We start from the raw sequence: 24,702 nt of genomic DNA, 5'->3' as shown, positions 1-24,702 counted from the left end.
CCTGAATTATCAGGATGGGCCCAATCTAATCTCATGCATCTAGCCATGTCTGAGAGAGCTACAACCTTGAAGAATGTTAGAGATGCAACGTGCTGGCTTTGAGGATGAGGGAAGGAGACCACAAGCCAAGTGACGTGGGCAGCATTTAAAAGCTGGAAAATCTCCCCTAAAGCCTTCAGACAGGAACACAGCCCTGCTGACACTTTGACCTTAGCCAAATGAGATCCCTGCCAGACTTCTAACCTACAGAAATGAAAGATAATAAATTTCTGTTGTTTTAAGCCACTTAGGTTTGTGGCTATTTGTTACAGCAGTAATAAAAAGCTAATACAAGAGGTATTGACCTTATTTGGGGGGGGGGGTGGATTTCAGTGCCTCATAATATATTAGGGCAAGTTAATATATTATTAACTTGGAACTGTGTCCATAAATGTAGAACACAGGGGGACTGTAAAGGGGACCCAACCCAGGAAATCTTCCTCCGGAGGACTTTATAACTGAGCAGTAACACCTGGTCCGAGGGAACCTCATCCAGCACCACCAGCCAGCTGGCTTCTTCACCTCTCAGTACCTGTGTCCACACAGCATGGAAAGCAGCTTTCCAGGAGGACTTCCTCCTCTACTCTGGCCAAGTGTATAGGGCCTGTGAATAGGGCCAGACACAGGTACTCTTACTCTGCCTAGCTCAGCCCTACCCTGGGAGTCTGCCTCTTTGAGATCATTGGCAAGGCCCCTCGCCACTGCTGTAGGTCTGCATTTGCACCACGTGCTCCAGCACACGTGGGCAGACCCCACAGGAGGTGCTGGGGAGATGAGAGAGCATGCCCCTGCAATGCTGTCAGCCCTCGAGCACCCTCCAGATACTTCTTATCTCCACTTATGCAAGGGCTCTGATGCGATCTTAAAAAGTATTTATTTTAAATATTTCACACCAAACTAATATAATAAATAACCCTGTATGTACCACCCAGGTAAAGAAATGAAACGTGAATATAGTTGAAGCCCCCTGTGGCTGTCTCCAGTTGCATTTTCGTCCCCTCCATCCAGTGGTAACCATTATCCTGAATTTAATGTTTACCTTGACCATGCAGGTCTGTATTTCCTGCATATATATGTATCTTTAAACAATGTGCAGTATTGTTTTGTATATCTTTTATTATTTTACATATCTTTTTTATTGTACATCCTTTTCTAAGTTTTTTGGCCTCAATCCTATAACTGTAAGGTTCTTTTTTTTTTGTGATAGATGTAGCTGCATTTACCCATTTTCACTCCTATGTAGTATTTTAACATATGAATAAATCATAGCTCACACTAGAACGTTTCAGATATACCGAGTCTTTGTCCACAAACCTTTGCAGAGTTGAAATCATAATGTCTAAATACTGTTGAATTTTAATTGATATATCACACATTTTTATATGCTACTATACTATCCTTATAGATTGTATATAGATTATATATAATTCTCAATGGCTGCATAATATTCCATAGAGTGAAAATACAATAATCTTTTAGCCATTCCCCTTATTGGATGATTGAGTTCTTTCTGCTTTTATGGAGAGGCTTTTCATTTGTGATTATTTCCTTAGAATAAATTATTGAAGTGGCATTACTGCTTTTAAAGCTATAAATATGCATGTGAATCTTTATGTACATAATCAAATGAATTTCAAAAGACTAACTTTACCTTACAGATATCAGTGTGTTAATGGTGCTATTTCATCAAATATTACCACTTGAAATGTTTCTAACAATTGACCTTTTAGTTTATACTTGTAGTAAGATGAAACATTTTTTAACATACTGTTTTTACAATTGTGTGTGGGGGACAGTCTCACCTGCAGATTTTAATATATACAGAGTTTAACAACTCTCTTTTAACAGAGATTTTAACATATGCATTATATTTTAAAGAATAATAATTGTGATAGAATAAATAACATCCTGTTATATGCAGATTCCAAACTGCTTTCCAAGACAAAGTTTTAAATGTTATTGTATATATTCCTAGGCCTGATAACCATCTAAAGATTTTTTTGCTTTTTCTTCAATTTCATGTGTCCCCAAATCTGATTTCTCTTCTACCTTCACCTAGTTATGGAGACTGACCAGGGAGGGTGGGAGGGGTGGGGAGCAGGGGGAGGAGTTTCCCCGTGAGGGCTGAGATCCTCACTGGGCGCAACAAAGGATGCCAAAATCAAAGGACTAAACAAGGCCAAAAACCATGCAGGAATGTCATGGGAAAGACCTAGAAGGGAAGCCACAAGAATCATCGACCAGATAGGAGGATGGGGTGGAGGTGTGGTGGCACCAGGTACAGTACCTATGGATCCAGAAATCTAGGGCCAGATAGAATAGAGCCAAGTGAAGCCTCTTCTCTGTGAACCATGTGGTGAATGGGAGCTCTATCATCGGTTTGACTCACAGTGGTCTAGATCTCCTGCTATTTTAAGCCAAGTGCATAGATAGTCACTTTACTACTCTTCAGTTTCTCATACTTCATCCAAATCTACTTTCTTTTAGTGGAGACTTCAAGTGGGTTCAGGTTAGCATTCAGCTCAGAAGTGCTACAGTGTCTCTGAGACATCAAGGAAAAGACACATTAAAGGACACCTTTCATTAATATTATTCAAATATCACATTCAAGGTTATCTCATGGTATCTTCCTTTACAAAAGAAAAATGTTACCACCACTCCACCCTTTATTATTTAAATATTACTTTACATACACTTTTTGGTATGCTTTCATGAAAATGTTTTAGACTTTTTCAATGATTCAATTCTGTCTTCTAAAATTTTTCTTTTTTTTTTTAAAGCTTATTTGAGAGAGAGAGAGAATGTGCATTCAGGGGAGGGGCAGAGAGAGAGAGGGAGAGAGAGAATCCTGAGCAGGCTCCACACTCTTAGCACAGAGCCCAGTGTAGGACTCCATCTCATGAATTGTGAGATCATGACCTGAGCTGAAATCAAGAGTTGGATGCTTAACCAACTGAGCCATTCAGGTGCCCCTAAAATATTTCTATTTTGAAATTTCTTTTAAACTCTAAAATTTGACCTTTTAATGAAAAGACAAGCAATGGACTGGGAGAAATTTACAAATCACAGGGATATTTTTAATGTTTATTTTTGAGAGAGAGTGTGGGGGAGGAGCAGAGAAAGAGGGAGACAGGAGATCCAAAGCAGGCTCCATGTAAAGCCTGTTGTAGGCCTTGAACTCATGAACCATGAGATTATGGCCTGAACTTAAGTCAGATGCATAACCAACTGAGCTACCCAGGTGCCCAACAAATCAAAGATTTGATAGAGGACTTGTATCTAGAATATGTAAAGCACCAGGGTGCCCAAGTGGCTCAGTTGGTTAAGCGTCCAACTTGGGCTCAGGTCATGATCTAATGTTGGTGGGCTCGAGCCCCGCATCAGGCTCCATGCTGACAGTGTGGAACCTGCTTGGGATTCTCTTTCTTCTCTTCTCTCTCTGTGCCTCCCCCACTCATGCTTTCTCTCTCTCAAATAAATTAACTTAAAAAAGAAAACTTAAAAACATATGTAAGGCACCCTCAAACTCTATAAGAAGAAAATAACCCAATTTATTTAAAAAAAAATTTTTTTAACGTTTATTTATTTTTGAGACAGAGAGAGACAGAGCATGAACGGGGGAGGGGCAGAGAGAGAGGGAGACACAGAATCGGAAGCAGGCTCCAGGCTCGGAGCCATCAGCCCAGAGCCAGACGCGGGGCTCGAACTCACGGATGGCAAGATCGTGACCTGAGCTGAAGTTGGACGCTTAACCAACTGAGCCACCCAGGCGCCCCGGAAATAACCCAATTTAAAAAGTGGGCAAAAAGGTTTTAATAGACGCTTCACTAAAAGGATACATGGATAGCAAATAAATATGTGAAAAGATACTCAACATCATTGAGATGCACATTAAAACCACAATGAATACCACTACATAACCCATTATAGTGTCTGTTAAAAAGACTGACCACACCGAGGAATGATGAGTACATGGAACAACTACAAGTCTCATATGCGGCTGATGGGAATGTAAAATGGTACAGCCACTTTGGAAAACATTTTGGCAGTTTATTAAAAAGCTAAACATACACCTGCCATTGGTCTACTCTTAGGTATTTACCCAAGAGAAATGAAAGCATATGTTTCTACAAAGATTTGGATGTGAAAGTTCCTAGCAGCTTTATTTATAATCAAAAACTGACAGCAACTCAAATGTCTAGCAACAGATGAATGGATAAAAAAATTGTGGTATGTCCACATGATGGAATACTACTCAGCAAGGAAAAACGGATGAACTACTGATACACATGCAACCTAGATGAAGCTCAAAATTGTGTGGAGTGAGAAGAGCCAGACAAGAGTAAATACTATTCGCTTCTATTCTATAAAACTCTAGAAAATACAGACCAGTCAATAGTGACAGAAAGCAGATGGGTATTTGCCAGGGCTCACATAGAGTGGGGAGTCAGGGAAGACAGGCAGACAAGAAAGAGGAATTACCAAAAGGCAAGAGGAGGTGCAGTGATGGAGATGTTCATTATATTGATTGTGGTGATGGCTTCATGGTTGTGTATATATGTGAAAACAGCAAACTGTACCTTTAAATATGTGTAATTTAGGGCCACCAGCTGGCTTGGTCAGTTAAGCGTCTAACTCTTGATCTTGGCTCAGGTCATGATCTCATGTTTCATGGGATCAGGTGCCATGTCAGGCTCCATGCTGATAGGATGGTGCCTGCTTGGGATTCTCTTTCCTTCTGTCTGCCCCTACTCCAATCATACATGCACATGCTTTCTGTCTCTCTCTCTCTCTCTCTCTCTCTCTCTCTCTCTCTCTCTCTCAAAATGGGTAAATAAAAATAAATAATAAATGTTTAATAAAATATATTTAATAAATTGAATAAAATTGTTTAATAAAAATATGTGTTGTCATATGTCAATAATACTCTTTTTTAAAATTTTTTTAACATTTATTTATTTTTGAGAGGTAGAGAGAACAAGTATGGGAGGGGCAGAGAGAGAGGGAGACACAGAACTTGAAGCAGGCTCCAGGCTCTGAGTTGTCAGCACAGAGTCCCATGTGGGGCTTGAACTCACAGATGGTGAGATCATGACCTGAGCCAAAGTCAGACCCTTAACCAACTGAGCCACCCAGGCGCCCCTCAATAATACTCTTAAAGCAGTTAAACTTTACACACACTTCAGCAGAAACTTAAAATTTTGATTCCTTTTCACTGTAATCCAAAAAACTGCTTTACGAGAGCTATTCCTTCACCTCTAAAACAAATATTTTTTAAGGAATATTTTGCTCTTATTTCTTTAATCTGAGGTTAGCAAATTTAAAAAATTCAGTCAGCAGATTTAAAAGAGTTATTACTTTGATCTTGAAAGCCATTAAAGAAATCCAAAACGTGCCATGAAGTCTATAAATGAAAAACAGAAGTGAGAAAGAATTCCACATTGCTTTAGTTAGAGGTCACAAGATACCTGAAGCTCCAGGTGAGGAGTGCAGGGAAGGAATAGAATGGGAAAAGCCAAGCCCTATGCTAATAGTTGATCAATACGGATTTTAGTCTTCCCCACTTCTAGACCTATCCTTTCAAAAACTTTTAGATTCTCTTCCCCTTGATTCCATCTGTTAAACTGAGATCATAATATCTGTACTCCCTACCTTAAATAACGTATGTAGTCAGAAGAATAGGACCATTAATTTGGTATTGTCCCCATTTATTTACATAAGAGAGAATAAGAGAGTGGCTATTCCCGCAGCAAATTTGTTTTGCTGTTGCTTCTCCTATGGGATTTCACTACAGACATGTAAGTATATCTAAAACATTAGAAGGTTGATGGCCATTTTGGGGGCACCTGGGTGGCTCAGTCGGTTAAGTGTCCAACTTCGGCTCAGGTCATGATCTCAGGGTCTGTGAGTTCAAGCTCACATCAGGCTCTAGGCCGACAGCCCAGGGCCTGGAGCCTGCTTTGGATTCTGTGTCTCCTTCTCTCTCTGCCTCTCCCCCACTTGTGCTTTCTCTCTTTCTCTGTCTCTCTCTCTAAAAATAAACATTAAATTTTTGGTAGTTTTTTGTGTGTAAAACATTAGACCTTAGGTCAGAACATGACATACATTGAGCTGAGCCTTTTTAAAAACTTGGTGTCATTTATGCAAGTTGAGACTACGTATCAAACCTGAAAATGCATCATCAGGGACATCAGTGCTTTACTTCAGATGGGAGCAAATATATCAATGCACTGGTTATAAATGGAAAGAGGATAATGAAGATTTTGGGCAGACGTTCGTTTTCACTAACAAATGTTCAATTATTTGCAAAGGTCTTTCATAATGTTAAATTGGAGGAAGTTATAATTGTGAGTATAAAATTATAAAATTATCATTTCTGTTCCTCTGTTATAAATGCAATCTAACTAGGATTAGTGTCTATTAATTCACTTGTGATACAGCTTGGTTTAAGAGAATCTTGGAATAAGGGCACCTGGGTGGCTCAGTGGATTAAGTGTCCAACTCTTGGCTCAGGTCACGATCTCACAGTTGTGAGTTCAAGCCCTACGGTTCAGCGCTGACACTGCTGAGCCTACTTGGGATTCTCTCACTCTCTCCCTCTTTCTCTGCCCCTCCCCCACTAGTGCTATCTCTCTCTCAAAAACAAATAAACTTAAAAAGAAAAGAGAGAATCTTGAAATAAAGTATAGGCTACTGTTCTCGTTAGTTCTCAGCAACCATGTGTGGTTTTCATGGCAGTTTCCAGGTTAGTATTTTTACTGATGTTTCTCCATAGATCACAAAATTAGGAAATCTTCTAGAGTCAAAAGAAGACCATTGCAACAGACTCATTGAAGAAAATGACAAATATCAAAGATACATAGGCAACTTAATAAATAAGGTACAAATGTTCTTATAGAAATATTTGTCTTTAAAAACTATGCCAAATATTAAAATAATAGAATTTTAGTGCTACAAAGGATCTGAAGAATGATGGAACACATTTATATTGATTCTTTTCACTTCATAATGACATTATAAAATGCTCCCATCAGCCTTTTAGCTGACATCTAACAAAGAACATTCTGTGTATCTATCCCCTGCTGTTGGCAATTTTAGGTCTTAGTATTACGACTTCATTTTGAGGGTAATTGTAGATCTTTTCAACTTAACATTCTAGTTTACCTTCTGAAAACTGCATTAACTTTAACCAAACAGGCTCTAACCCTTAGTTGATACATCTACCACTTGTGTGGAAGACAACTGGATGATAGTTGACTCACTACAGTTGTCCATTTTCTGACACTTCACTCTTTCTGCATGATGAATAGGTACTTTATAATTCTATTTCTATTCATATTCCTGATTTCAAACTGTAAGGAAGATGTTTTGCCTACTACTGTAAAGCTATTGATGAAATTCACATAATTGAACTTCAACTGAAGAGATTTTTATAAAAGCAAATATAAACAAAAATAAAAATTCTAGAATTTATCATAGAATAATTTTTTGGCTTATTTTTTTCAAGGTTACATCATATGAAGAAATTATCGAATGTGCTGACCAAAGGCTTGAGATATCCCACTCCCATATTGTACAGTAAGTTGAAAAAAGCTTAGTTTTTAATTTTGTAAACATTTACCGGTATTTTATTTTGCTCTCTGGCTTACCAAGTTTATTTTTTTAGGCTCCTAGAAAGAGGAAAAATGTGAAGTTTTTATAAATAAAGGCCATTCTTCAATCAAATAGTCTGCTCAATGTCTGACTACTTGAATAACCAGATTTTCATCTTCTTTTCTCAGAGCTCCCTTTGATTTCAGGGAGGGGGGCGGTGACAAACTTAGTGAGAAACATCCAAAAATTTCAGGAGCTATTCCATGGTATTCAGGTAAAATAACCTTGCAATGCTTAATGCTTAGACTTTATTCACAAAAAGTTTTGAATGCACACCAAATGAAACATACATGTATATATATATCAAGTGCCAACTAAACTCTCTCATGAGAATGAGATTCAGCTTGAGGCGTCTGGGTGGCTCAGTCAGTTGAGCGTCCTACCCTTGATTTTGGCTCGGGTCATGATCCCAGGGTCATAGGATGGAGCCCCACATCAGGCTCCACTCTGAGCACAGAGTCTGCTTAAGATTCTCTCTCTCCACCTCTGGCACTCTCTCTCTCTCTAAAAAAAATAAAAATAAAAATAAAAAATAAGGTGCACCTGGGTGGCTCAGTCAGTTAAGCGTCTGACTTTGGTTCAGGTCATGATCTCACAGTCTGTGAGTTCAAGCCTCACATCAGGCTCTGTGCTGACAGCTCAGAGCCTGGAGCCTGTTCGAATTCTGTCTCTCTGCCTGTCCCCTGCTCACTCATGTGCGCTGTCTCTCTCTCTCAAAAGTAAATAAACATTTATAAATAAATAAATAAAATTCTGCAAATTTTTTTCACTTATTATCTTCATTTCTCATATGCTGTTTCTTCATCCTTCCCCCAATTTCATTTATACTGTGCTGGCTATCACTAAGCTTAAGCAAAAGGTCTTACATAGAAGGCACATAGAAGGCACATTCTTACATAGAAGGCACACCCCACATGTGAACTTTCTATAGGGCTAACTCACCACAAGATAACTAACTGAAAGACAGTTCGGGTATTTGTACCTTGGGAAGTTTGTTTTTGTTTCTTATTATTGTATCTAAGCAGAATGAATGTTAAAACAATTTTCCCATTTTTCAGACTGACATTGACAAATTTTAAATTTGAAAGAGGAAAGGAGTGTTAATTATACACTGAAGACAAGTAAAATAAGACTCCTCCTTAGCTTGTAACCAAGAAAACTCAGCCAATGTTCAAACATCATGGGCTCATGAAATATAGAAATAACAAATAACCTAATATTTCTAAACCAATATCAAACCATCACTCTGGCCACATTTCTTTGCCCCAGTCATTTTTAAAATTCAAATTTTTTTGAACTTACATTTCAGAAAAGTGACTGATCCACTTTGTGGCCAAGAAGAGATTTGAGGGGCACCTGGATGGCTCAGTCAGTTAAGCATCTGATTCTTGATCTCGGCTTAGGTCATGATCTCACAGTTGATGAGTTCGAGCCCCACACTCTTCACTGACAATGTGAAGCCTGCTTGGGATTCTCTGTCTCTCCCCTCTGCCTCTGTCCCTACCCCGCTTGCTCTCTCTCAAAATAAATAAACTTAAAAAAATTTTTTTTTAAAGAAGAGATTTGGGGTGCTTGGGTGGCTCAGTCAGTTGAGCGTCTGACCTCGGCTCAGGTCATGATCTCACAGTCTGTGAGTTCAAGCCCCGCGTCGCGCTCTGTGCTGACAGCTCAGAGCCTGGAGCCTGCATAGGATTCTGTGTCTCCCTCTCTCTCTGCCCCTCCCCCATTCATGCTCTGTCTCTCTCTGTCTCAGAAATAAATAAACATTTAAAAAAATAAATAAAAAATAAAAAGAGATTTGACATCTGGGTTCTATAAATTTTACTAAAATGGTTGTCAACTGTGGATGCTTATTAAAATTCCCTTGAATCCTTTTTAAAAATATCACAGTGCTCAGACTCTACTCCCAGATGCAGTAAACTAAAATAACAAGCGGGTTCTGGGCATCAGTGTATTTCAAAAGCTGTCCAGGTGATTCTAATGTCTGGACAGTTCAAGAACCACTGCCAGATATCATGTGAGTTGATTTGCTTTAAGTGATAAGAATCATCATTTTTTTAAATCAAATATAGTCTCTTACATTCATGAAAGCAGTTTTTTTAAATTATCATGAATTAGCTTTGATCTTTAAAAATACTTTTTGATGCTTTTATTTATTTTTGAGACAGAGAGAAAGCACAAGCTGGGGAGGGACAGAGAGAGAGGGAGACAGGAACCGAAGCAGGCTCTGCACTGACAACAGATATCCTGGTGAACTCATGTGAGATCATGACCTGAGCAGAAGTTGGATGCTTAACTGACTGAGCCACCCAGATGCCCTAGTTTTGATCTTTTTAAAAGGTGTATGCTACATCAAAAATTATCAAATACATCATTAGAGCAATGTTTCTTTAAGGTGGTGCTATTCTGTTAAAATTTAGCAGTGTTTGAAGTATCTTTAAATATTTTCACTGGATATACTGTAAGTTTTCAATTTACATGCCTTGAATTTTAGAAACAGCTGCTTGCTTATAAAAGCCGTTAATGACACTTGATTTTTCTAAAAGACTAAATAAAAGAAGGAACTTGGTGAGATCCATTTTGCGCATGCAGCCAGAGTAATCTTTCTGAAATATAAATCAATCTGATCATGCCTCTTAAAACACTTTTAGTGATTTCTTCCACCACTTTTAGATAAAAGAAAAATCCTTAACATGACCTAAAATTTTCTTCACAATGTGGTTTCTGCCTGCCTCTCCAGTCTCATCTCCGTACTCCCGGCATTGCCTTCAGCCACAATGGAGATATTATAGCTTCTCGAATGCATCACATTCCCTTTGGCCTCATAACTTTAGCATAGGCTTCCACCTGGAACGCTAAGGCTACCTGCACCTCAGTTATCTCCTACTGTTCTTAAAATCTCCACCCAAATGCCCTTTCCTCAGAGGTATATTCACTGTCTTCCCAGTCTGAGTAAGGCAGCTTTTCCGTAATGCTACAGAGATTCAAGTAACCAAGCATCTGTCTCCCTAACACTGCTCTCCCTGTAATACCTGTGGCCAGATCAGTTTCAGGTATAAAAGTACTGCTCCATATATTCCTGGTTCAGGGACAGTTTTCTATGGAATTTTAGACTTGTTCTCTGTACCCTCCTCCCCATCACATCTATGACAACATCTTGGTGAGAGGTAGATCCTCTCACAAAAATATCCCAGTTCAGGGTGCCTGGGTGGCTCAGTTGGTTGTTAGGCTCAGGTCATGATCTTGTGTTTCATGGGTTCGAGCCCCACGTGAGGCTCTGTGCTGACAGCTCAGAGCCTGGAGCCTGCTTTGGATTCTGTCTCTCCCTCTCTCTCTGCCCCTCCCCCCCCCAAATAAATAAACATAAGCAAAAATTTTTTTAATATCCTGGTTTAACATACAGATGGCCAACAGGTACATGAAAAGATGTTCATGTCACTAATCATCATACAAATCAGAACCACAAGGAGAAGACACCTCACACCTGTTAGAATGGCTATTAACAAGACTAGAAATAACAAGTATTGGCTAAGATGTGAAAGAAAAGCAACTCTCATGCACTATTGGTGGGAATGTAAACTGGTGCAGCCACTGTGGAAAGCAGTATGGAGGTTCCTCAAAAAATTAAAGATACCACTACCATATGATCCAGCAATTCTACTTCTAGGTATTTATCTGAAGAAAATGAAAATCACTGCAGCATTATTTACAATAGTCAAGGTATGGAAACAACTGAAGTATCCATTGATGGCTGAAAAGAAAAAGAAAATGTGATGTACGTATGCAATGGAATATTATTCAGCCATAAAAAAGAAGGAATTCTACCATTTGTGACAACATGGATGGACCTTGAAATGCTAAATGAAATAAGTCAGAGAAAGACAAATACCATATGATCTCACTTATATGTGGAATCTAAAAACTAAAACAAAACAAGCTCATAGATACAGAGAACAGATTAGTGGTTGTCACAGGTAGGGGGTTGGGGGGGCGGTGAAATGGGTAAAGGGGGTCAAAAGGTACAAACTTCCAGTTATAAAATAAGTCATGGGGGTGTCATGTACAGCATGGTGATTGTAGTTAATAATACCATGTTGCATATTTGGAAGTTGCCAAGAGGGTAAATCTTAAAATTTCTCATCACAAGAAAAAAATTTTGTAACTCTATATGGTAACAGATGGCAACTAGACTTATTGTGGTGATCGTTTCACAATATATACAAATATTAAAGCATTATGCTGAACATTTGAAACTAAAATGAAGTTTTATGTCAATTATATCTCTCTAAAAATTATTTTAAAAGCCACAAATTAGATAGCACTATTTCAAAGTGCATTAAACCCTTGAAGAGCCTCCCCTCACCCTTAATATAGATGCAAACTCTCCACTACAGCTGCTAAAACCCTGCATTTTTTTTACCTCATACTCTTTCTCCCACCTCATCTTGGTCTCTCCTTACCTATTCCTTGTAGTTGCTAGAACTTGGCAAGACTTGTCTGTCTCAGGGCATTCACACTTGCTCTTTCTTCTGCCTAGAATGTTTTCCCCTGACCTGACATTTTGCCCTTCTCTACCTTTAGTCTCTGTTCAAATGTCACCTCCTCAGAGACCTTCTATGACCACACTATCTAATGTGACCCTTCTTCCAGTCCCTCTGTATCACAGAAATACATACATACATAATACATGCTCAATGAACAGGATAGACAGTAGACTGGTCACTGAATAAGAAAGAATAAGTGAGTTAGCAGAGAAAAAAATGCATACACTGTATTACACAAACATATGAAATAAAGGTCAAGTGAAACTGCTCAGAGGAATAAGATCCAAACTACCTGGAATTTCAGAAAAAGAGAATGGAATGGTGGAGAATAAACTATGGAGGATTTTTCAGAACAGGATAATGTAAAGAAACCAAGACCTAGAAATGTTGTTGTAAAATTAAAGAACACTAGATAGGAAGAGGGGATCTTAAAACCAGGCTTAAGAGAAATGACCTTATCTGCAAATGCAAACCAGCTTGACTGACCTCTGTCCTGTGGATAGCAACAACAAAAGCCAGAAGAGAGTGGAATACTGTCTGTGAAGTGCTGATAAGAGTCACTGCCAACCTAGAATGTTTTATCCACTTGAACTCTTGAAGAAATGCAGATAAGATACAGAAACTTCAGACAAAAACATAGATCATTTCTTGACAATAAGACTTTACTGCTAGAAACTTCAAAATGAAATGAAAACAGAGAAATGACAGCAGGTGCAGCAGAGATTAATTAATTATAATAAAAACTTTATACCAATGATTTTGAAAAATTAGATGAAATGGAGAATTTATAGAAAAAATATTAAAAGCAAACAAGGACAGCCTGAGAAGCATAAATGATAAATTAATTTCATCATAAACATAGATACAAAACTTCTCAACAAAAATAAACAAACTGAATCCAGCAATGAAAAGAACAACAATGCTTCCTGAGCAAATTGAATTTATCACAGCAATGAAACATTAAAAACTCTATTAATAAAATCCACCACATTAACTGATTAAAGGAGAAAATAGCATTTCAATAGGCTCAGAAATTCTACAGCAGTATACATTAAAAATATTTTTGTACAGCTCATGACAAAAATACAAATAAGGGAATCTTGTACTTTTTTTTTAAGTTTATATTTATTTATTTTGAGGGAGACAGAGACAGCATGAGTAGGGGAGGGTCAGAGAGAGAGAAGACAGAGAATCCCAAGCAGGCTTTGTGCTGCCAGTGCAGAGCCCGACACGGGGCTCAAACTCACAAAACCACAAGATCATGACCTGAGCCAAAATCAACAGCTGGCCGCTCAATCGACTGAGCCACCCAGGCACCCCAGGAATCTTCTACTTTTTGATTAAGGGTATGTTCCCATCCCATGCCCTCCCAAAACCCAAAGCCAATATAATAATCAATTGAAACACTGTAAGTATTTCTTTCATCTGAAAATCAGGAACAAGATAAATAAACCCATTGTTGTTGCCAATTCTATGTAGTAATATGCTGGCAGTCCCCACCAACATCCTAAGAAGAGAGAAAGAAATTGAAATTGTGAATATTAGTATAAAAGTAACAAAATTGTCATTATTTTCCAATGATATACTTGCCTACCCAGAAAGCCCAAAATAATCTACAGATGAATTATTGATATTTACAAATGACTTTAGCAAAATTGACAATCATGAAAAACTTCTAAAGTCAATTTAATTTCTTTACACTATAAATAAACTAAATAAAATTTTAAAGTCTGTATATAATAGCAAACAAAAGTTCCCTACAAAAAATGTCCATGAACTTTGGAAAGAAATTTTTGTCCTTATTGGAAGATTAAAGAATACATAAGTAAGTGGAGTGCAATAAAATATTCATGGAGTAATGAGTAGAAAAGCTTTAATAATTAAAAAAAAAAATCAGGGCACCTGGTGGTACAGTCCATTAAGTGTCCAACTCTTGACTTTGGTTTGAGTTCAAGCCCTGCATCAGGCTCTGTGCTGATAGCAGCAGGCTCTGTGCTGATAGCACAGATCCCCTCCCTCTCTCTCTGCCCCTCCCCCGCTCATGCTGTGTGTGTGTGTGTGTGTGTGTGTGTGTGTGTGTGTGTGTGTCTCTCAAACATAAATAAACATTAAAAAAAAGTTTAAAAAGATAAATAAAATTCATATGGAAATTCAAAGGGCCACAGAATGGTCAAAAGAACTTTGAGAAAGAAGGACAAAATTGGGGGAAAACCTGATTTTAAGACTTTCTGTGAAGCTACAATAATCAAAACAGTGTGGCATTGACGTTAAAATAGGAAAAAAGATCAATTGAACAGAATATGGAATCTAGATACAAACCCACACATATATGGGTGACTGATGTCTCATAAAGGTGCAGACGTGATGAAGTAGAGAAAAGATTGTTTTGACACATGGTGCTGAAATACTTGGATATTCATTTGTTTAGAAAGAAAAACTTTGGGGCACTTGGGTGGCTCAATGGGTTAAACGTCCTACTTCAACTCAGGTCATGATCTCATAGTTTGTGGGTTTGAGCCCCATGTCGGGCTCTGTGCTGACAGCTCAGAGTCTGGAGCCTGCTTCTGATTCTGTGTCTTTCTCTGTCTTTGCCCCTCTCTGTCTCTCTCTTTCTCTCTCTCAAAAATAAATTTAAAAAAAACTTAAAAAACAGAAAAACTTTAATTTATACCTTGTACTACAGCCAGAAAAAATTCAAAATGCATATTAGATCTAAATTTAAGAGCTAAAACTATAAAACTTCTAGAAGAAATATAGAAGAAAATGCCTCTCACCTTAGGTTAGGCAATGATTTAGAAAAGACACTAAATCCATTAAAGAAAATTTGAGGGGCACCTAGGTGGCTCAGTCGGTTAAGCATCCGACTTTAGCTCAGGTCATGATCTCGTGGCTTGTGAGTTTGAGCCCCACATCGGGCTCTGTGCTGACAGCTCAGAGCCTGGAGCCTGCTTCCAATTCTGTGTCTCCCTATCTCTCTGCCCCTCCCTCACTCATGCTCTGTCTGTCTGTCTCTCTCAAGAATAAATAAACATTAAAAAAAATTTTTTTAAATAAAATTTGATAATTGGATTTCCTCAAAATTAAAAATTTCTTAGGAAAAAAAAATCCTAAAACTTATATAGAATCACAAAAGACCCTGAATAGCCTAAAGCAAATGTTGAGAAAGAAAAACAAAGCAGGAGACATCACACTTTCTGATTTCAAGCTATATTTATAAAGTGATAGTAACCAAAACAACATGGTACTGGAATAAAAACAGACACATAGACCAATGGAACAGGACCAAGGGCCCAGAAATAAACTCACACATTTACAGTCAACTAATATTTGATAAAGGAGCCAAGAATATTTAATGGAGAAAAGACAGTCTCTTCAATAAATGGTGCTTAGAAATTGGATATTCACATGTAAAAGAATAAACTAGAACACTCCTTTCCACCATTCAAAAAAAGAACTTGAAATGGATTAAAGACATAAATGAAAGACTGAGAACCATGAAACTCCTAAGAAAAAAGATAGCTTAAAAAGCTCCTGGACAGGGACGCCTGGGTGGCTCAGTCGGTTAAGCGTCCAATTTCGGCTCAGGTCATGATCTCACAGTTTGTGAGTTGGAGCCCCACATCAGGCTCACTGCTGTCAGCACGGAGCCCACTTTGGATCCTCTGTCTCCCTCTCTCTCTCTGTCCCTCCCCCTCTTGCACTCTTTCAAAAATAAATAAAACATTAAAAAAAATTAAAAACAAAAAGCTCCTTGACATGGGTCTTGATTTTTTTAGATGTGACACCTAAAGCACAGGCAACAAAGTAAAAAAATAAAGAAGTGGGACTACAGCACACTAAAAACTCCGCATGATAAAAGAAATAACAAAATGAAAAGGCAACCTGCAAAATGGTAGAAATATTTGTAAATCATATACCTTATAAGGGGTTAAAATCTAAAATATGTAGAGAACTCATACAACTTAATAACAGGAAAACAAACAATCCAGTTTTAAAATGAGCAAAGGACCTGAATAGGCATTTTTCCAAAGAAGATATTCAAATGGCCAACAGGTACAGGAAAGCATGCTCAACATTACTAATCATCAGGGAAATGCAAAATCAAAACCACAATGAGATATGCCTTCATACCTGTTACAATGGCTATCATCAAAAAGACAAGAGATAACAGGTATTAGCAAGGAGATAGAGAAAAGGAACACTTATGCACTGTTGGTGGGAATATAAATTGGTGCATCCACTATAGAAAACAGTGTAGAGGTTCCTCAAAATATTAAAAATAGAACTACCACATGATCTACAAATTCCATGTCCTGGTGTTTATCCAAAGAAAATGAAAACACTCAAAAAGATATATGTATCTTTATGTTTATTGCAGCATTATTTACAATAGTTAAGGTATGGAAGCAATCTAAGTGTCCATAGATGAATGAATGGATAAAGAAAATGTGTTATGTACACACACATGCACACACACACACAGAAGAATACTATTCAGTAATAAACAAGAAGAAAATCCTGCTATTTGCAACAACATGGATGAAACTTGAGGGCATTATGCTAAGTGAAATAAGTCAGAAAAAGACAAATACTATGTGATATCACTTATATGTGAAATCTGAAAAACAAAATAAAAGAAAACCCAAACCCATAGAAAAAGAGATCAGATTTGTAATTAACAGTGGTGGGGGATGTGAGGAGGCATGAGAATTAGGTGGAGGTAGTCAAAAGGTACAAATTTCCAGTTATAAGATATGTAAGTACTTGGGATGAAATGTAAAACATGATGACTATAGTTGAACATTGCTGTATGGTATATTTTAAAGTCCCTAAGAGTAAATTATAAAATTTTCATCACAGAAAAAAAATTTTACTCTTTTTTAAAAGTTTATTTAATCTGAAAGAGAGAAACAGCATACATGCCAGAGAATGGGAGAGGGGCAGAGGGAGAGAGAGAGAAAATCTTAAGTAGGCTCCACACCCAGCACAGAGCCCAAGATGGGGCTCGATGCAGGGCTCTATCTCACGGCCATGAGATCAGGACTTGAGCCCAGATCAGGAGTCGGACACTTAACCAACTGAGCCACCCAGTTGCCCCTATTTTCTCTTTATTTTTCATGTATTGATATGAGATGATGGATGTTGACTAAACTTATTGTGGTTGTGGGGAAATAGGTTCTACTTACATAAATGGGTTAGAAAAAAGCTTAGGGTGGAAAGCCACCACCACGGGGCAAAAGCACTCGAGATTAGGTAGTGAGATATTGTAATGGGATCATTACAATAGAACTTTTATCCAGAATATATAACAAATCTCAAAACTCAGTAGTAAGAAAACAACCCAATTAAAATGGCAAAGATTTGAACAGATACTTCACCAAGAAGATATATGGATGATGAAGAAGCACATGGAAAGATACTCAACATCATTAAAAGACAAAACCACAATGAATAACTCTACACAACTACTGGAAGTTTTCAAAGACTGACTATACAAAGTATTGGCAAGGATGTGGAGCAGCTGACCAGCTCAGACCATCCCGGTGGGAATGGAATATGACACAAGCCACTTTAGAAGCAGTCTGGCAGCTTCTTACAAAGTTACACAGACACTACTGTATGATTCAGCACTCCTATGTGTTGATCCAAATGAGGAGGAGATGACAATATTAAATAGCCCCCCTGTTTACAAACAGCTTGAGTTTATCATGCTTCATTATTAGAGAAAATGCCATGGAATAAGTCTTTGTATTTCTAGACTTGTTACACACAAAGATGACTGTGCATGCCAGCTTTATTTGTAATAGCCCAGAGCTGAAAACAACCCATATGTCCCTCAAATGGTAAAATGATAAATTGTAGAATAGCCACACAGTAGAATACTACTCAGTGATTAAAAAAAAAGAAAATGAATGAACTCTTGGTACATGGCAACAACATGGATCAATGTCAAAATAATTGGACTGAATGTGAGATTCCATTATATAAAATTCTAGGTGATGGAAAGTAATCCATAGTGAGAGAAAGCAGGTCAGTGGTTGTCTGGGGACTTGGGGGCAAGGAGGAATGGGAGTGAGGGATTACACAAGTACATGAGCAAAATTTTGAAGATGATGGATACGTTCACTATGTTCACTGTGATTGTTCTCTGGGTGAATATATATGTCAAACATCAAACTGCATGTTAAATTTGTGCAGTTCATTATATGTCAGTTATACATTAATAAAGATGTTTAAAAAACAAAGAACAAACGCCAGTGCTAACACAGACTTTACAATGGGTAAGTCTGACTTCCACTCCCAAGCAGGGACATCATGCCATCTGTTGGCTTGGTCCAGTTAGCACTTTCATTCTGCTGGATGGTGCTGCTCTGCTTGCTTGGCTTTCTGCATGAGCTGCCAGTGTCCTTCAAGGGAGGATATCACTTCCCCCATGGAAACCAATGACTCCATCTACCTGGCCTTAGGTTGTGACTTTTTGTCCTCAGCTCTATGCACGGGAGCACTGTGTATAAGTACGTTACATTGGTGCTTGCAGCACGCTTAGAACTTTTCACTCTCTCTCCTTTTTTACTTCTTTTTTTTTAAATCTTAAAAAAAAATGTTTTTAATGTTTATTTTTGAGACAGAGAGACAGAGCATGAGCATGAGCATGAGCAGGGGAGGGGCAGAGAGAGAGGGAGACACAGAATCCGAAGTAGGTTCCAGGTGTCAGCAGAGAGCTGAATGCAGGGCTCAAACCCACAAACCGTGAGATCATGACCTGAGCTGAAGTCAGACGCTTAACCTACTCAGCCCCTTTAGTCTCTCTCCTTGAGTATCCTTTTCCTCCACGACTTGGGCTGTTGTTTGTGAGTTCTAGAAAGACAAAGATTTATTCCATGGCATTTTCTCTAATAATGAAGCATGACAGACTCAAGCTGTTTGTAAACAGAGGACCTGTTTAATATTTTCATCCCCTCCTGGATGGACAACATCTCCCCTTTAATCTTTGAAAACAAAAGCCTGATATCTCTGGACAATAATGCAGAGGTTTCAGAATGACACCCCATGAGGCATATCCCAAGGCAGATATGTTTTGTTTGGTCCATCTAATGTTTAAAGTATTTTTGAAATATTGCTAATATTTAAAAAGGAAGATTTCCTGTAAAGATTTAGATTTCCGTCTCTTCTTTAAAATTAAGATCTGACGTCATTACTGCAACATTCCCACATGGCAACATCAGGCAACATCAGCCAAGTAGCAACTTTGTCCTTTAGGCAGGGAATGAGTATGATTCCCTCCCAATCAGATGGGGGCCCCCAAATGTGGGGCGACCAGGCTGAGTGGAAGCCAGTGGCCTGGGAAATGAAAGAATTCACCTGAGGCAGAACAAATGAGATAGAAGTTTATTGAATACACCGAAGGGAGCAGTGGGCAGGACAGCAAAGGAGAGACTGTCTGCCACAAGGTAGTGGGTGGGGTAGAAGGTAAGGTGGTATGGTGACCAATGGAATTTTCCCTTTTTTGGAACTGTGCCTGGCTGTAAGTAACCCATTGGTCAGCTAGGGCTTATGGATATTTTGAGGTAGGCTGCCTGATGGGCCGGGTCTGTATTCAGCCAGGAGGTTGGGGTCACTGTGGGCCCTTTTGCCTTGATCAAGTTTTCATGGCTCAAGTTTGTTACTTAAAAGTGACCTCTACAATAGGGGCAAATGCTCTCTGGTTTGTCCAAATCCCCACTTAGCTGGCTTTACTCAGTTCACATACTTGCTTGACTCTTCCATAGGCATTTGAGGTAATGACTTCTGCAAGAGAATTTTCTATCCTCCACAGATCTGTTTACTCTCCATAGTAGCCTGAAAAACAGTTTCCCAAAGACATCCAAATCCCATTCCCTGGAACTTGTGAATGTGCCCTCGTATGGCAAAAGAGACTTTGCAGGTGTGATTAAATGAAGGATCTTGAGATGGTGAGATTACCCTGCATTATTCGGGTGAGCCCTAAATGCAGTCCCAATTGTTGTTACAAGAGGGAGGCAGAGAGAGTGAAGTTTGATGACAGAAGATGGCAATGTGATCAAGCAGCAGGAAGAGTAAAGGCCATGTGCCGAGGAACCAGGAGCCAAGGAATTAGGACAGAGGCCAGAGAAGGGAAAAGACAAGGCAAAGAAGGCTCTTTCTGAGCCCCTGGAGGGAGCACATCCTTGCTGACACTCTGACTTTAGCCCAGTGTATCTGATTTCAGACTTCTGACCTCCTGAACCATGGGAGAATAAAGGTGTGTTTTTCAAGCCTCCAGCTTTGTAGTCATTTGCTGCAGCAGCCACAGGAAACTAATAAACTGTCCCTGGATGGGAAAGGGAGTTTGGGAAGAGACTACTTTAATTGAATTTGCCCTCCTAAAGGCAAGAAGGGAACCTGCTTCTACCTCTCTTGCTAAAAGCCATAAAAGTAGAACACAAGTAAATCTCTAACAGGCCACCTGCATGCTGTGATCCTTCCTACGACACTATTACACATTTCCCCCATGTTAAAGCAGTTCACAGCTCAAGGGTTGTGCTTTTAAAAAAAATTTTCTTTTGAATGTTTGTTTATTTTTGAGAGAGAAAGAGAGAGCACAAGAAGGGGAAGGTCAGAGAGACAGCGGGGCAGAAGATCTGAAGAGGGCTCTGCACTGACAGCAGTGAGCCCAATGTGGGGCTTAAACCCACAAACTACAAGATCATGACCCGAGGCAAAGTCAGACGCTCAATCTCTCAATCAACTGAACCATCCAGGCGCCCCCAGGGGCTGTGTTTTTAACATGTTATTCCCAGGATCATGTTGAGTTTCCTTGAGCAAAGGGATCAGTTCTCTCACTGTCTGTGTAAATGAATAGAACGTCTGTCACTTTATAGGTTTACTACTATCTACTTTCCTTCTTCACTACTGGAACCTATAAAGGAAGAAATTAATTAAATAATTTGAGTTGCTAGGAAAGAATCCCAAATTCTCATACGGTGAGGTGGATGGATGATATACAGGAAGCTAGATCACCACTTATATTTATCGTCTCAAATCCCCTAGTGAGTCCAACAAAATATTAGTTTAGAAAAGTCAGTTTTAGTCATAAAAACCAATTGTTTCTTCCTTCAGTTTAGAAAAGAGAAATAAACATCTGGAAGATTTAATTAGGAGGCCCAGAGAGAAAGCAAGAAAATCAAGGTAAGTTTTCTCTGTTTCTAAATAATAATGTCTTTAACTTTAAAACATAAGTCTAATGAATAATACATTTAAAAAACTTTTTTTTCCTTTTCTTAATTTAAGATACACTATATGCAAGTGCTTGGTATTTTGCCTGGCATAAAATAGTTGGTTGATAAATGTTTTTTGTAGAACTTGAATTGGAAAGCCAGAATACCTGCCCTCATGGAACTTACAATCACCTCTAAGGAAGATGATATAAAGATACAAGCTAATATTTTGTCTGCACCAAAACAGCTTACATATATATCTTATGACCAGATTTTCTTACACTAATATTAAATCTTATAATACATAATTTCTGTAATTGTGATGCTACAAGGTATATGCACAAGCCCTATGGGGTTGATTAAGACCATAGCAGAATATTAAAATGGGATTCTTCACGGCCTAGTCCCTGAGGTGCTAAAAAAACAGTTATCAGTTCTCAAAGTGAGAGTGAGTTTCCCCATGTGCAGAGTTTCTGAAGGAAATTGCAAAGAACTGCTTTCAGGACTCCTATCTCTTGGCCAGATCCAATGTATAAAAAGTGTGGAGAGTGGGGAAGACTGGAAAAGAAATTTCTTTGAATCCATCATATTGTGAGCTCCCATTGCCCCCAAGTAATTCTACCTCTTTTGCTTAAAGCCTGGTGTGGGGGTTTCCAGAAGATCAACTTGAGAGCTTTGATATGCATGCCCTAAAAGTTGGGAAACAGAACACCAGTGACACACCATGCCTGAGATAACTAAAGCAAGCTGTGGCAGATCCACAGAGGGGCTGTGATGGGGTGGCCTGTTCTCTCTGAGCTCGTCAGCAGGACAAAAGATGTGTGTGATAATTTCTTAAGAACCAGACAGGAGAGAGTTGAGTTATCTTGGGCTCTGCCCAAAGCTACCTGGAGGGCTACCAGCACCAAGAGGCCAGAAGGGAATGCCAGATTTTTAGAGGCTGATGGAGTATCAGGTGACAACCAGAAGGGAGATGCATCGGCTTTCGTCAAGGGAACTGTAGGACAGAGGTCCCTAGCAGTGGCAAGCTCCACAGACGCAGTCAGCTTAGCCACTACAAGCCCGGAGACTGAAGTCACCATACCAAGTAAAAATGTCCCAGCACCTTACTTCTCCTCCCTCCTCCTGCAAATGGAGGAGATGGTGAGTGAAGAGGGAGCAGAAATTGACCCTCAATGGCAGGTGGTGCTCCCAACTACATGCCTTAGCTTGGCAAGGGGGAGGAGAAGTCCTACTTTTGAATGAAGATTAAAGGATTAATATGCAAGACCAGACATTCTGCTTACTGAATTGAGATTGTGTTCGTGCCCCACAATGAGGACTGACCTCACCTTAGAGTTAGCCAACGACATCACTGGGCCTGCTGCATATTCAGCCAATGGCAAAGGAAAAGCTTTCTTGAGTGAGGAAAGTCCAAAGCAGAAATGGGAAGCAGATATTAAAGTTGAGTTTTGACTATGTCATGAGTCACGAATGTTCAGCATACCATTTGCAATACAACTATGTTTTGAGAATTAAAACCCCTTAGCAGGTTATCCTACTATTTGCAAAGTGATAGGTTAACTATGATTTTTTCCCCCTAATATGAAAGAATACAATCTGATGCCTGGCATATTACAGATGCCCTATAGTTGCTAATTTAAACTAAATATGAATCTTCTCTGAATTGCTGTCAGAAACTGTGGAATATTTTTCCCATCCTTATTTTAAAATAAGAAAATTCGCATATAAATTCACAGATTTCACTAGTACAGCTAGTTGTTTATTTAGCCTATTTTCACAGTGGATTTGAGGCCCATTTGTGTAAACTTCGAATGGCCTTTGAAGCCAGGGGGTGAGCTGGAGTAGAAGAGCCCTTTCCAGCTGGTCAAGGCTGTTTCTTAGAAAACTGGAGACTTACAGGAGCCTTCAGCCACCACTGTCCTTGAAGCTTCCCCTCAACATGGGGAACACGCTTTAGACTACCTCTGCACTGCCTCAGAATTGTGGTGCTCCTGTCGCTGACTGTCTTCAGTAGTGGAAAGAGTGGGAAATTCGGAGATAAAAGCGAGCACGTTAATAGTTTCAGATGTCTTTTTTTTTTTTTTTTTTTTTTTTTTTTTTTTTTTTTTTTTTGCTTCTAGTTCTTCATCATTTTCAAGAGCCAGAATCTTATCCTAAAGAAGTCCATGAGAATGTTAAAACACAACAAGACTGTGGCTCAATATTTTTATTTAATTGCAATGAGACTGATCCATATATTACACACTGAAAACCTTTCTCTGAATCTTTTAGGTGCTCATAGTTCTATCCTAAATGGCAATTTCTCCTTGAAAGTGAAGGCAAGAACATATTAAATAATGGCATACTTGTTCACTAGGGTCTCTATTTTAGCCCACCATTTTTTTTTAACGTTATTCTCTATCTCCTACAGACCAAGAAGATTAGAATATCATCCAAAGTCCTTGACCGTGGTAGGTCATACTGATGATCACTATAAAGAATGTTCTGTTTCCATGTAATTTGACTGTAGCACAAGATTAAATAGGAGTTCCTAAAGTTACATTTCAGTAATGTTCAGCGTCGCTTTCCTTTCTGTCCTCAGATGAGGCCTCTTTGACCTCTGATCATCATACATCCTGTAACTGGGAACCTTCCTTCTGAAATTCTCCTTGTATTCATCCTCTTCACTGCATCCCTACAGCCACTGCCACATGTCAGGCCCTCATCATTTCTCATCCGCCCTATGACAGTCATCTCCTACTTGTTTCTGCCTCCAGCTTGGCACCCCTTCCTTCCATCCTCCACAGAGTAGACAGAGTGATCTTTCAGAAGCAAAAAGGATGATGCCCCTTCCCTACATAAAACCCCTCAGTGGTTCCCACTTGCATTCTGGATCAAATCAAGCTCCCTAGCACAGCATGTAAGGTCCTCTATGATCTGACCCTCACCTTCCTATCCAGCTTTCTCATTCACTGCTTCCTCCTTGTCATCATAACCAAACCACATCTAACCACTTACCATTTTCCAAACATGCTGTTATTTTTATGCCTTCCTGGTATGGCCCATGCATCTTCCCCTGCCAGGAATGTTCTCTCTCAATTCCTTTTCTCCTCTTACTTCAGTTCCCACCTCACAGACTTATAGACCAGTTCAAGCTCCATCTCCTGTATAAAGCCTCTCCTGCCCTGTCTCCCACATGCAACTGACTGGCTTCCTACCACGTGCCCACACTGTCCCCTTTGATAAAACAGCACCTGCAACATTTCATT

The 24,702-nt window shown here is 39.0% G+C and overlaps 1 protein-coding gene across 11 annotated transcripts in view; it reads left to right on the top strand.

Moving 5' to 3' along the window:
* Positions 1 to 24,702, top strand: part of CAGE1 (cancer antigen 1) — a 55,138-nt gene that overhangs the window by 28,345 nt on the left and 2,091 nt on the right. For 8 of the 11 annotated variants that reach the window (XM_027040254.2, XM_053223132.1, XM_053223129.1 and 5 more), the window contains 4 exons: positions 6,815 to 6,919; positions 7,547 to 7,617; positions 21,354 to 21,422; positions 23,865 to 23,904. In XM_027040254.2, coding sequence (XP_026896055.1) covers positions 6,815 to 6,919; positions 7,547 to 7,617; positions 21,354 to 21,422; positions 23,865 to 23,904 — 285 coding nt within the window. Of the gene's footprint in view, positions 1 to 6,814; positions 6,920 to 7,546; positions 7,618 to 7,705; positions 7,765 to 21,353; positions 21,423 to 23,864; positions 23,905 to 24,702 lie in introns of those variants that run through there. The other 3 variants (XM_027040255.2, XM_053223133.1, XM_027040258.2) reach the window with 3 other exon arrangements.

The sequence above is a fragment of the Acinonyx jubatus genome, chromosome B2 (genome assembly GCF_027475565.1).
Source record: "Acinonyx jubatus isolate Ajub_Pintada_27869175 chromosome B2, VMU_Ajub_asm_v1.0, whole genome shotgun sequence".
Taxonomy (NCBI): domain Eukaryota; kingdom Metazoa; phylum Chordata; class Mammalia; order Carnivora; family Felidae; genus Acinonyx; species Acinonyx jubatus.
This window is presented reverse-complemented; position numbering and strand designations above follow the sequence as displayed.